The 14,158-nt window shown below is 51.7% G+C and overlaps 1 protein-coding gene across 1 annotated transcript in view; it reads right to left on the bottom strand.

Moving 5' to 3' along the window:
- Positions 1-14,158, bottom strand: part of ITGA11 (integrin subunit alpha 11) — a 77,607-nt gene that overhangs the window by 16,977 nt on the left and 46,472 nt on the right. The window contains exons 13-21 of the mRNA XM_044444873.1: positions 13,309-13,457; positions 12,230-12,370; positions 11,067-11,270; positions 9,829-9,959; positions 7,853-8,019; positions 6,742-6,884; positions 3,055-3,165; positions 2,401-2,486; positions 1,723-1,930 (exon numbers count right to left, since the gene is read on the bottom strand). Coding sequence (XP_044300808.1) covers positions 1,723-1,930; positions 2,401-2,486; positions 3,055-3,165; positions 6,742-6,884; positions 7,853-8,019; positions 9,829-9,959; positions 11,067-11,270; positions 12,230-12,370; positions 13,309-13,457 — 1,340 coding nt within the window. The remainder of the gene's footprint in view (positions 1-1,722; positions 1,931-2,400; positions 2,487-3,054; positions 3,166-6,741; positions 6,885-7,852; positions 8,020-9,828; positions 9,960-11,066; positions 11,271-12,229; positions 12,371-13,308; positions 13,458-14,158) is intronic.

Genomic DNA, 14,158 nt, shown 5'->3' with positions numbered 1-14,158 from the left:
GGGAGATACAGGAAATACTTCTGCAGTCTGTTCCTTTGTTTGCAGGAGGAAACCACAGAGGGGGAGGAAAAATGTAAAGCGCGGAGCGACAGGGACTGCAGAGCGCCACCAGCTCCACCTGCCAGCCGGTGCTGCTCACAGGGGGCGAGAGTCCCTCCTGAAGTGCGCCTTCCGTCCCGGACAGGGGAGGAACACGGTGGCTGTGCACATTTGCACCTTCCCAGAACCTCCAGCGAGCCGGGGCTGGGGCACCTGGGCCCTTGATCTGGTCCAGGACCGGCGGCTGGGCTCCTGCCGTGTCAAAGGGGATGGATAATGGAGCAGAAAAGCTGCGCCAGGGAGACGTGTTCCGGCCAGCTCTCCGCAGAGCGCTTCGCTTCCGGGACCCGTCCCTGGAAGACAGGAGACGTTGGGATGCTTCTCCTGTGGGGCGGGCCGCGTTCTCCCGGGGCACGTCGACCTCGTAGGAAGCTGCATGGCTGTTTGAAAAAGCCACCTGCACATTTCTTGGCCGTGAAATCCTTTGGCCGAGGCAGAATTCTGACCGAGTTGTTAGGGCACAGGGAAGACACCTCACTGGGGTCCCGGGTGGGGCCAGTCAGTCGCCAGAGATGGGACCCTCCCTTAATGGGGACCGGTTAGCTGAGGCACGGTTTAAAGATGAAGCTTGAGGCCGCCTGGGGGGAGACGAGGAGCACACCGTGAGCAGCTTGGACCTGCCTGCGCCAGCCAGGGACCTCCTCCTCCTCCAGGAGTCGGAGGCAAACAATTCTGCGGGGGACCCGGGCGCTGGCAGCGCTGTGCCAAGGGGCCGGCTGATTCCTTGCAGGTGCTTCAGGCTCTCAGGGTGGGACGAGGTCTGCAGACGAACGCTCCTAGCCCAAGCCTGAAGTCCGCTTCCCCTAGAGCGGCCGTCCCCAGACCGGTCCCCTGCAGATGTGTTGGACCACCGCCACCATCGCCCTCCACCTCCGGGCCGTGCTGCTTGCCCCAGACTGGGGACGATCCGGAAGAGGGAGGTTGGTACCACAGCAGCCATGGGTCGCATGGGCCCGCGGTTATTCCCAGCCCCGTCACCATTTCTCGTGCGCCAGGAGGTGCAGCACCCTTCACTCCAGCACCTTCCTGGATTCAGGGCCAAAGTGAATGCGAGATTTGATGCGTGCCGGCGGCTGGAAATGCGGAAAGTGAGGGTGGTGGCAGGCAAGGAGGGAGGGGGATTAATCCTCATGCAAAGGGCCGGCTTGAAGCTGCCCTTGCGGCACCAGTGGGTCAAATCCCTCGGCTCGCCGGCACCGGTCCGGAGCACGAGCGGCCCCATCCTGGCTGCTCTTTGCATTTTCACACAAGGGCGGAGCAGCTCCCCGGCACGACTGCTCGCAGCGAGGCTGTGCACACGCAGGTGCCGGCGTCCAGCGATTTAGCCACGCCTCCCCCGCTCTGGGGCTGTTGCCACGAGCACCCCATGCGCACGGTTCCTCTGAGGTGCGCGCGCGCACGCAGGCGTGACAGGCACCAGCCACTCAGCCCTAGCAAGCGCACCCTGGCCGGTCGGCACAAGGCAACTGGCAGCGTGTGCAGCTGCACCCGCAAGCACCTCGGCTCCTCGTGCGCCCGGTTCATTCCACGCAAAGGTGCAACGGCCGTGACTCCTGGGGGTGCTTCCCGCCAGCCGCTGCCAAAGCTCACACCCCGAGAGAAAGGCCCCGTGGGCTCCCTTACCTTCTGGATCAAGCTCGCAAACTGGAGGTTTCTTGAGAAGGAAATGTTTAGAATGGCATTATACGCGTTTTCCCCTCTGTTCTCCAGCGTGGCTTCCACGGCCACCCTCCTCCTGGAGCTCTCTATGACAAAAATGGAGGTGTCAAAAGACAGCGTGTAGGCGGAGCAATCCGAGTGCGACTTTCTCAGGACACGCCTGCAATACTCCCTATGGAAAGAGCAAACATTAACGCAACAGCCGCCGCAGTGCCTGCCCCACCTGCAGCTACATGCTGGGGGACTCCCATAATCTCCCCGGGCAGGGGATTCCCAAAAGGGTGGACCTATCAGTGGCCCAGGCGCTCGAGTCACGTGCAGCGTGGCCAGAAAATGGGCAGCACATTAAATGAGCCAGGCCCCCCGAAAATAACAACAGTGAAGGCTTAGCAGGGCTCCTTCTAATCTGAAAGGTGCTGCCGGTCTAGTTCCTCATCCCAAATCCCTCCCCGGGTGGCTCTTTGCCACTGTGTGCGCTGCTTCTTGCAAGAAGGTTCTGCCTGCTCGGGGGACCCAGAAAGAAGGGGACCTCCAATTTCAAGTGACTCCTTCCTGAGCATCTCCGGGAGCTAAGCCTGCAGCCTGATTTCCCAGATCCGGCCCACTTGTTCGCATTATTGCCCAGACCTTCATTCTACTCACATCGCAGTGGGAATATCGGTTTTGGCCTCGAGGACCAAATTGGGGATACAGTGCTCATCCTCGTTGCACCCGTTCCAAAAAGGCACCTGTGGGGCAGGGGGAGAGAGTGTGGCTCCTTGTTTTGCACCCAGCACAGTGACCTTATATGTTATAAACTAGGCACCCTCGCCGTCTCTGCATGGCCCCAACTAAGCGCAGGATCCCTTGACAGGCAGACGCAGGACCAAGGTCTTGGTGGCAGGGGTGCCCTTCCTTTTCGGTTGCTCCAGCTCACCAGCACTGCGTGAACTAGTCCACGCTTCTCAAGGCCTGGACTGAAAAACGCGAGGCAGAAGCCTCCAAAAAGCCTCTACAGAGAGGCATCTGCAGGCAGCTCGTCTAACAATTTTGATTTGTTTATGAAAGCATAAGAGACTTTTTGCAGCAAGCGTGTATAATGCTATGCCAAACACATCCCTTGGCCCCTGTCCTCCGATCGCCTCGACCAGCCAGCCGCCCCCCCGGTACCACCCCTGCTCTCAGGCTCTTGGCTCCCGGAGGACAAACACTTCCACCCCCAGAGAGTGCGAGAAGATTGCGAAGTGGTCCAGGAACACGGTCGAGCAAAGCTCCCAAGACTCAGCCTTCCCTCCCGTGTGACAAACTTTTACTCACAGCGACTTTCAGGGAGCTCGGCCATCCATCGTCCATCACCGGCCCTTTGTCAGGACCATCCAGGGCATAATCGATGGAGAAGGTCACGGGCTTCACGTAATCAGCTGTATCCTAGGAGAAAAACGACTCTCTTTGGACAAAGAGCCAAGCCCGGTAATGAAAAGAAGGAGGGGAAGGCAGAGATCTCTGTCATGGTGGGGGTCCTACGGGGGCATTTGTCCAGTTGCTTGAGGCATGGAGATGCTGCCCCCAGCCTGCGGACAAGTGAACTGAAGGCACTGCTTGTTCTTGTCTTGCAGGTCAGTCATGTTGTTGTTGTTGTTAGTCGCAAAGTCGTGTCCAACCCATCGCGACCCCATGGACACCACTCTTCCAGGCCTTCCTGTCCTCCACCATCCCCCAGAGTCCACCTAAACTCACACTGACAGCCTCAGTGACTCCATCCAGCCACCTCTTTCTCTGGCTTCCCCTTCTCCTTTTGCCATCTATTGTTCCCAGCATTAGGCTCTTCTCCAGGGAGTCCTTCCTTCTCATCAGGTGGCCAAAGCATTTGAGTTTCATCTTCAGGAACTGGCCTTCTAAAGAGCAGTCAGGGTTGATCTCCTCTAGGACTGACCGGTTTGATCGCCTTGTGGTCCAAGGGACTCGCGGGAGTCTCCGCCAGCACCACAATTCAAAGGCCTCAATCCTTTGGCACGCAGCCTTCCTTATGGTCCACCTTTCACAGCCACATGTTGCAACTGGGAAAACCATAGCCTTGACTATACGCACTTTTGTTGGCAGGGTGATGTCTCTGCTTTTTAGTATGCTGTCTAGATTTGCCATAGCTTTCCTCCTCAGGAGCAAGTGTCTTTTAATTTCTTGGCTGCAGTCCCTGTCTGCGGTGATCTTGGAGCCCAGGAGAATAAAATCTGTCACTGCCTCCATTTCTTCCCTATCTATTTGCCAGGAAGTGAGAGGACTGGATGCCATGATCTTAGTTTTCTTAATGTTGAGTTTCAAGCCAACTTTTGCGCTCTCCTCCTTCACCCGCATCAAGAGGCTCTTTGGTTCCTCTTCACTTTCTGCCATGAGAGTGGTATCATCTGCATATCTGAGGTTGCTGATATTTCTCCCAGCAATCTTAATTCCAACTTGTGATTCATCTAGGCCCGCCTTTCTCATGATGTGCTCTGCATATAAGTTAAATAGGCAGGGCGATGGTATACAGCATTGCTGAACTCCTTTCTCAATTTTGAACCAAGCAGTGGTTCCGTGCCCAGTTCTCACTGTTGCTTCTTGACCCGCATATAGGTTTCTCAAGAGACAAAAAAGATGGTCAGGTACTCCCATCTCTTTAAGAACATGCCACAATTTGCTTTGATCCACACAATCAAAGGCTTTAGCATAGTCAATGAAGCAGAAGTAGATGTTTTTCTGGAACTCCCTAGCTTTCTCCATGATCCAGCGTATGTTGGCAATTTGATCTCTATTTCCTCTGCCTCTTCGAAATCCTGCCTGTACTTCTGGTAGTTCTCGGTCTACATACTGCTGGAGCCTAGCTTGTATGGTTTTGAGCATAACTTTGCTAGCATGTGAAATGGGTGCAGTTGGTGCGATAGTTTGAACATTCTTTGGCATTGCCCTTCTTTGGGATTGGAATGTAAACTGACCTTTTCCAATCCTACGGCCACTGTTGAGTTTTCCAAATTTGCTGGCATATTGAGTGTAGCACTTTTACTGCATCACCATTTAATATTTTGAATAGCTCAGCTGGAATACTGTCGCCTCCACTAGCTTTGTTGTTGCTCAGACTTCCTAAGGCCCATTTGACTTCACATTCCAGGATGTCTGGCTCGAGGTCAGCGACCACCCCATCATGGTTATCAGGGATGTTATGCTCTTTCTTGAATAGTTCTTCTGTGTAATCTTGCCATCTCTTCTTAATCTCTTTTGCCTCTGTTAGGTCCCTGCCATTTTGGTCCTTTATCATGCCCATCTTTGCATGAAAATTTCCCTTCATATCTCCAATTTTCTTGAAGAGATCTCTGGTCCTCCCTATTCTATTGCTTACTTCTATTTCTTTGCACTGTTCATTTAAGAAAATATTCTTATCTCTTCTAGCCGTTCTCTGGAATTCTGCATTCAATTGGGTGTACCTTTCTCTTTCTCCCTTGCCTTTTGCTTCCCTTCTTTCCTCAGCTATTTGTAAAGCTTCCTCAGACAGCCATTTTGCTTTCTTGCATTTCTTGGGATGGTTTTAGTTGCTACCTCTTGTACAATGTTGTGAAACTCCGTCCATAGTTCTCCAGGCACTCTGTCTATCAGATCTAATTCCTTAAATCTATTTGTCACCTCTACCGTATATTCATCAGGGATATGATATCAGTCATACCTGAGTTGCCTAGTGCTTTTCCTTACTTTCTTTAATTTAAGCCTAAATTTTGCAACAAGAAGCTCATGATCTGAGCCACAGTCAGCTCCTAGTTTTCACTGACTGTATAGAGCTTCTCCATCTGTGACTGCAGAGCACATAGTCAATCTGATTTCTGTGTTGACTGACTGGTGATGTCCATGTATAGAGTTGTCTCTTGGGTTTTTGGAAAAGAGTGTTTGCTATGACCATCGTATTCTCTTGACAATATTCAACCAGCCTGTGTCCTGCTTCATTTTGTACTCCAAGGCCAAACTTGCCTGTTATTCTGGTTATCTTTTGGCTTCTTACTTTAGCATTCCAATCCCCCATGATGATAAGGACATAATTTTTTGGTGTTAATTCTAGAAGGTGTTGTAGGCCGTCATAGAACTGGTCAACTTCAGCCTCTTCAGCACCAGTGGTTGGGGCATAGACTTGGACTACTGTGATGTTGAATGGTTTGCCTTGGATTCGAACTGAGATCATTCTGTCATTTTGGAGATTGTATCCCAGTACTGCTTTTCCTACTCTTTTACTGACTATGAAGGCTACTCCATTTCTTCTGAGGGATTCTTGCCTGCAGTAGTATACCTGATGGTCATCTGAATTAAATTCGCCCATTCCTGTCCATTTCAGTTCACTGATTCCTAAGATGTCGATGTTCAGTCTTGTCACCTCTTGTCTGACCACGTCCAGCTTGCCTTGATTCATGGTTCTTACATTCCAGGTTCCTACGGAGTATAGATCTTTGCAGCATCGGACTCTCCTTTCACCACCAGATACATCCGCAACTGAGTGTCCTTTCGGCGTTGACCCAGTCGCTTCATTCTTTCTGGCGCTACTAGTACTAGCCCTCCGCTCTTCCCCAGTAGCACACTGGACACCTTCCGACCTGAGGGGCTCATCTTCCGGCGTCATATCTTTTTGCCTTTTGGTACTGTCCATGGGGTTTTCATGGCACAGGTATTGGAGTGGGTTGCCATTTCCTTCTCCCGTGGATCAGCTTCTGTCAGAGCTCTCTGCTATGACCTGTCTGTCTTGGGTGGCCCTGCACGGCATGGCTCACAGCTTCATTGAGCTACGCAAGCCCCTTCGCCACGACAAGGCAGTGATCCATGCATAGGCCCAGTGACTAGTAAACATTTTTGTGCGCTAGTAGCTTTTGTTGATTTGTTGGCACATTACCGAAAGCAGAGTGTAAAGGCACTTGGTCCATTTATAATCTGCCCATTTATTTTAGACGTGTGCCTTGGCTTCTCTTGTCTCCTTGGGAAGATGCTCCAAGCACTTACCAAAACATGGAAGTTCAGCCTGGTGCACTGTTCTCGCCCGGCAAACAAGGTGGTCACTTTGTGGGCATGCCGGTCCGCATTTTCGTCCAGGTGGGCTCGCGGGATGTACCGTCGCTCGTCAATGGTGATGTAGTAATTCAGTGCTGAAAGAATTGATTCAGAGCTAAATACATATTAGTTATGCATTGATTTAATTTATAATTCTCCCCTCTTCCAAGAAATGGTACTCAGCAACAATAAAACTAAGCGTAAAAACACCAGCAAAACAATCATAAAACAAACACATTAAAAGCAAAATTGAGAACCCGCCAAGGAACCTAAGAATAAAGCTACCACCCAGTTCAGTGCAAGTCAAATGTCTCTCTCTCACACACACAGAAAATTGCAGAACAACCTCGAAACACAAGAGGATCCATTTGACAGAAGAATCCACATTTTGATCCATCTTCTCTAAAGCTCAAAAAGCGTCCCATCATTGGAGAAGAGAAGGAGAAGAAAGGAGAAGAAAGCAGCCGTTCCAGCTTTTGCTGCACATCTGGATCTGTGCAAATTGGGCAGCAAGCTCTTACCTCGCCGTGCAGTGGAGAGACAGCATTCCTGGTGCCGTCACAACTCCTTCTGAGCATTTCTGTTCTTATGTTCTAAAAATACTTTTGCACTCCCAGGATGGAATGATTAAATCCCCACTTTTCCTGGGGTGTGAGTGGAAATGAATACTGCTCATTCAAATAGCTTGCAGAGGGTCATGAACAGGAAAAATCCTCGATTCAAACTGGCAAAATTGGTATTTTTCTTCCCATCCCGCAGACATGGTATTGAGATGGGAGTCCTGAGGCTAAGAGATGGAGGCTACTTAAAACCATCCAGGGGAGGCAAGAATGGAATTAAGGACTTCTCACCACACCTGTTCAGTTACCCCAATTCTTATAGATGCCTTACTGAGTTTTAACGAGGCCGGTGGTTCATCTGTTGCTGCCTTCCCACCGGGGGTTGCTAGTGCAGAGGTTCTTTAGAAATTAAAAGGTGGGTCTCTTCGGAGGCCCAGAGCACTGGCACTGTTATGTTGTGGGGAGACAACTCTCCCTACAGGTTGAATGGGGTGGTCACTTACCCACACTTGCCATCTGAAAATGAGCGGAGAGGAAAATGGCGGTGAAGCAAACGACGGCCGACAGACAAGTGGCATCCTTCCCGTTGCGTGTGCAGTCCTTGTTGAAAATGTTGATTTTGGATGGTTCAAAGTGGATGCTGGCATTGACTTGGACGACGCTGCGGGACCTTACGGAAAAGAGGCAAAGTCTGTCCTGAGCCAATCCAGAAATTCCCTGGATGTGTGGCTGAGAATGGGCGCTTCTGTTTGAGTCACCATTGCAAGACGGGCAGCACTGGGCAAAGATCTTGCGGTGTGGACAGAACTGAGCAGGGAAAACGTCAGCTCGGTTGTATGTATGCCTCTCTTTATCATGGTTAAGTGGTTGTTAACCATAGCTAAACTGTGGCTTAGAAACCAGGGTCTGAACAACCAAAAGTCCTATAACATAATTATTATGGTGTAAGCTTTTGCAGACTTCATCACAAATGTAAGCTTGGAATGACTTAAAGGTATGAAGTGGCTTTGCATCAACCATAATTTGCCTTCTTTTCAGAATTAAGACAAATCCCGAATTAACATTTGCTTGCGCAAGACAGCACTCCTCACCATTACTTTCAAAAGTATCTAAAAACCTGCATAATTTGCTGCAGTGAATATTGTAATGACATTTTGTTTAAAATTTGTATCTAATATTTGGAAGTACACATAATTACAACAAAACTTGCTGAATAATTTCCCTTTCAATTTAATTTAAAATTTAATTTAATTTCACCTCCGGTTTGGAGGGTAGGAATCCATGTTTATATTCCCACTTTGCTATGAAACTCACTGGGCTTCAGACAAGCTGCTCTCTTTATGACTAATCTGTCTCACAAGGACATGCTGAAGATGGCCAGGAAAATACGGTACCATTTAATATATTTTTGGAATGCTACCCAATAGCTGAAATGTGAATTGAATTATTAGTCTGATTAGCATACTAAAAACATCTGATTGATTAAAATGTACCCCGCTGGTTGAGAAATGCACACATGTATGCAGAGAGAGACCTAAAAATGGAAGACGCCAGGTGTTCTCTTAGGGCCAAAATAAACAGCATGTTAAGTTTTTTTCCAAAGTGTACACAAATTAATCACTTTTATTTTAAAAGAAAAGTTGCCTAGCAAGCTCTCAGTCTGGATTTTTCTCCTGAGTTTGACTGCATCCGCATGCTGGTGTCTCCTTGGATATCGCCCATGGCTACCCGTTATTGATAGCTAGCTATCAAAAAACTCCAGAAAAGCCTCAGACACAGATCTTGGGAAAGAGAGCAAAATGCATCACCCTGAAATCTATCAGGCAATAAAGGAGAAGAAAAAAAGATGAGGCTTGCAGTGCAAAGGGAAGGTAACTCCCTGTTCATAAGCAAAGATCCCTTTTTCACACCTGCCAAGAGGACTTACAAGAAAGGAAGACACTATCTGGAGTGTCTTTGCATCAAAACCCAGGACTGGATTTGAGAATGTCGACCCAGCCAAGGCTTGACATTTCCACATCTGCCAGACTGTGGACTTCTGCAATTGCGCAAGCACGGTTAAGTTAACAACAGAGCAAGCTTCCCTGTGCATATTGCCTGCACAGTTGCGTAAATTGTCTGCCAGCCCTCCAAGGTGCCGGTTGAGCGCTTGGAAGGGGGTTCAGTGGCTGCTGAGAGAGAGCTGGCGAGACGGACTGCCTCGCTATTGTTTCACGGGCGGGAAAATGCATACAGGCGCAATTGACAGCCGTCTCAGAGATGCTCGGCTTGGAGACAGCCCTGAGGGAATCTGTCCTGGCGCGGTTAGCATACAGCCAAGCCAGGCAGCGGATGATCTGCCGCCTGGGTTAGTTCACCCGGCTTCAAGGGGAGCATTCCCAGCCGTGCCGGCCGCCAAGGCTGCAGCGTTCGCCAGAGTCTGCAGACACGTGTTACCCCGAAAACGGGCCTCAGCAGCCATGCATTCCGGATGACCAACCATAACAGGACGGCACTTCCGAGCGAGCCCACGGCAAGGTCTACCAGCCCGTCTTCATTCAGGTCCAGATGCCCGTGGATGCTGCGCCCAAAGTACTTCAAGCCCGGGGAAAGGTCTGCCGCGGCTATTCTCTGAAAGAAGCACAAGAGGAGTGCCGCTGCCGCAGTCCAGGCAAAGCGGCCAAAGGGGCAGCACGGCACCCCGGGGGTGCGCGGCCGGATGGCATCGGCTGGCGCCTGTCTGCACTGCCGCACGCACCTCTGGGTCGGGGGCGCTTCAGAGCTTCCCCTTGGATGTACTGCTGCTTGTCTTGTGTTAATAAATCGATTCAAAGTGCATCTGCATGAGCTGACCTTGTGGGGGGGGGGGCCCTAACTGGCCACTGTGTTCCCAGCCCCTCTCCAGCCCCTCCACCCGAGTCTCTTTGATGGGCCAGGCCGGAACCTGGGAAGGCTCGTGTGATCGCAGAGGGGGAAAGGTGCCACGCTGCCTTGCTTTCTCTGCTCGCGCATCAGGGGCCGGCTGCCTCGCTGGCATAACTACGCTCCCCAGAGAAGGCTTGCTGTGACGGACAAGGCCAGCCGGGGGGGTGCGTGGCTTGCACCCCCCCCAGCAACCCTTGAACAAGCCGTGGGTTTGGGGGTGGGGCGTACACCGCCCTAGTTATGCACCTTCACCAAGGTCGAATGTCAAGGCAACCTGTGCAGCTACACTAATTAATGCAACTATCATGCAGAGGGCAGGGAAATGAGCCACCAGGTGCCGTCCAGGCCCTGAATCGGGGCCCTAAAGATGTGTGCTCAGCACCTTGCTCCACCCTCTACATTTTCCATCAGCGGCAAGCAAGGCTCATTTGACCCGAAATGGCTAAGGAGCCAGTTATCTTCTCTATTAGGTAAATCAGGCAATCTGTTGCCATGGGAACACGACCAGCAGCCGATTCCTTCCGGTGTTATTTGCAGCCTGCTTCCCTAAGAAGTTCCAGGGATGCTGCCTTTGTTCAGGGCTCGTTTTCCTTGGAAGGAAACCCCAGGAGCGCCGTTTGCAGCTCGGCCTATTTCAGCCTGCTCAGAGTGGAGCAGGTGTTCCAAGACGGCCAAGGCGCTTCCTGCCATTCCCACCGCTGTCCCAGTCGCGGTCTGTGTGCTGCCCCCTCTCCCGTCCATCCGGCCCCTGTGCCAACATCTCCGCTCTCCTCGCAATATGGGTTCTCCCGTCAGCTCAGAGATGCCCTGTACCTGCTTGTAGTTCCGCAGGAGGTCTTCCCTGTAGCCGTGAAAGACGTAGATCGCTCCCCGGTGCTCCTCCTCCAGAGGAGCGCCCACGACGACGTCGTTGTAAGAGTCCTGGTTCAAGTCCGCGACGGACGCGATGCACGACCCAAACCGGGAGTTCTGGTAGCTGGGCAAATCTTTTAGGGCCCCGCTGGGAACAAACCGGTCCTTCAGAGCCAGGACAACATGCAGAAAGACGGGGGTCAGCAAATACCGGGGCAGCCTCAGACCGTGCCCCCTCGGCGAGATGACCAGAAGGGGCAAGGTGTGAGTTACACGTGCAGCTTGGCCCCGAAAAAGGCAGGCGAGGAAGGTAATGAAAAGGATGAATACGAGGCCGCGCTGCGCACGCCCCGACGTTAAGACTGCGATCTGTGTACACTGAACTACAAGAAGGGAAACGGGGAAGGCTGCCCTCCCGGTGGAGGCGACGGAGCCTCGGAGCTCCTTGCCTGCGGAGGCTCACCTTGCCCACACGCCAGCTGGCGCTGCCATCTCGCAAAGAGCTTCTCTTCCCTTGCAGGTGAGGCCAAAAGCGACTGCAGCCTCGTGGAGGAGGCGTTTTTGTGCAGCACCTGGCGCAATTCCAGAACCGAGGGCTCTGTGCTCTTCTGCGTAGCGGCAGCCTAAGGACAGCCTCAGGGGCACCGCCCCGGACAAAGCCCGCTCTGGCTTCGTTGTCCTGCTTCCACGCCGCACCGTGAGACCCTGCTGCCGCAGGCTGGGTGTCCCCAGCACAGGCACCTTGCCCTCTTCTCTCCCCACCCGCTTCCATGGCTGCTTATCGGTCGGTGAAATCCAGATGGGCCTAAAGCTACATGACCTGGGCGACTGACGAGCCGGGTCTAATGACGGCGGCGCTCCAGAAAGGGAGCGTTAGGGCTGCAGATTTAGGGAAGAGGGGCATGGACTCTCCTCTCTGTAGTGATGGGCCTCCTTGGAGTGCAAGGCAGGGAAGCGGCTTTTCGGCCACTGCTTTCTGCGCGACCCAAGTCTGCCGGGTGAGGCCTTCCCTTCCTGTGATGAACCTCGGGATGGGACCCTCGCACTCCAGCAGTGGGGAGCACCGGCGTTTGGATGGCCAGGAGCGAAATGCAAGCGTGAGGGCGCACGGCGAAGGAGAGTACCTCTTTCAGGTGGTAGACGTGCACCTTGCCTCTCTCCCTTCCTTCGCTGAAGTACATGGGGGCGCCAACCAGCAAAACATCCGTGACTCCGTCTCCATCCACATCCACCGAATTGATCTCACTGCCATAATAGGCACCAATCTGACACAGACAGGGAGCAAGAAAACAAACGAAACCCATGTGGAATGAGGGCTACTGGGGGATTGTCTCTTTGGACACTTGCACATTTTTCTAATAAATTAATGGCATCTGGAATGATATGGTTGGAATGAGAGATATTCTGGAACGGAAACAATCCATCACCTCCTTGTCTAGGCACCGTTCCTGGAAAAAAGGCAGATTAAAAAACAGATGCTGGTAGATTAAGGAGCACATTTGCCGCCTCTTTCAACGATATTGCTTCCTGTTTATGGGATCCTGTCTTGCCTAGCTTCTGTGGAAAGAATGGCGGGTTTATTTACAGTGGGATTCAAACCTATTTGCATTAAGGAGTAGACAGCCTGGGAGTCTCCTGGTCCTTGACTGTCTTCCAGGCTGGCCCCAAAATTGTGTCTCTCTTGAAGCACATGAGAGGTTTGGCACTGCTTTCCAAATGCTTCTGAAAACGCGAAACCCACCGCCTCAGAAAGAGAGAGCAAGTTTGCTCCGAGCAAAAGGAAGCATTGCTTTTTGCAGCCTAGAGGTGGAAAGGGCGTATGCAGAACCAGGGGCTGCCCGCAACAAGGGGTCTTCTTGAGACCACCAAGTGACTCCTCAGAGGCCAGGCCTGCCTCCGTGTCCACCACAGCCTTGAGCTGACAAGCGCTGAGCGGGGCTGCCAAGGGTGGGACTTTTCAGAGAGCTGCATTCACGGGTCACCTGAGTCAGAGATCACAACAGCATCAGCATCAACACCACCACCAACAAACTCTACCTGTGTAATCAGCCCACGAGGCTCGTTGCTCCGGGATGGGCCCACACAGTTTCAGGCAGGCCCCTGCAGCTTCAAAATGGCTCCGAAGATCCAGATGCTCAGCAATGTCCGAAGCTGAGCGCCATTAAACAGCCCCTCCACCTCCAAAAGCAAAGACATGTCTGACCTGTTCGCCTTTCAGCGACTGGTGGATGGTGAGATTCCGGTTGGTGTGCATCGTGAAAACTATCACTTTCCCCGTGTGGTTGAACCGCGGTGCTCCTGCCACGTACAGCTGGTCAAGTCTTGTGGACACCACCGAAGTGACTGTGTATCCTGCAGGGCACACACAACCAGTTCTCCGTCAGCTTCACTGGCTTCCCATTGAAGTCCGGGCCCAATTCAAGGTGTTGGTGATGACCTATAAAGCCCTAAACAGCTTGGGTCCTGGTTACCTGAAGGAGCGCTTGCATCCATATATGCCCAGCCGCCCCTTGAGATCGGGTGGGAGGCCCTTCTCCGGGAACCCTCCATGAAAGAAATCAGGAGGGTGGGTACTCGGAGGAGGGCTTTCTCTGTGGTGGCGCCTAAGTTATGGAACGCGCTCCCCAGAGAGGTCCGCCTGGCGCTGTCGTTATTTGTTTTTCGGTGCCAGGCGAAGACCTTTTTATTCAAGTGGCATTTTAACTGTTAACATTATTGATTTTATCTGGCCAGGGTGGCTTATTTTATACTGTACTGCTGTATTTTAATTTTATATTTATATTTTAATTTATATTATAATTATTTTAATTTAAATATGTGAGCCGCCCCGAGGCTTCGGCGAATGGGGCGGCATAAAAATGTTTTAATAAATAAATAAATAAATAAATAAATAAATAAATATCTCCCTTTTTGTCTTAGGTCACATTTGATCACAGCGTGCACATCGTTTCTCATTGGTTCAATGCCATTTGTGTCTTATATTGGGTGCTGGGCAACACCATTTAAAATTGAATCAAGGGTTGCTTCCCCATTGCTCATTTCAAGACCACCTG

The sequence above is a fragment of the Varanus komodoensis genome, unplaced genomic scaffold (assembly GCF_004798865.1).
Source record: "Varanus komodoensis strain SLA01 unplaced genomic scaffold, ASM479886v1 scaffold46_1, whole genome shotgun sequence".
Classification (NCBI taxonomy): Eukaryota; Metazoa; Chordata; class Lepidosauria; order Squamata; family Varanidae; genus Varanus; species Varanus komodoensis.
Note: the sequence above shows the minus strand (reverse complement) of the source record. Positions and strands in the feature narration are given on the sequence as shown.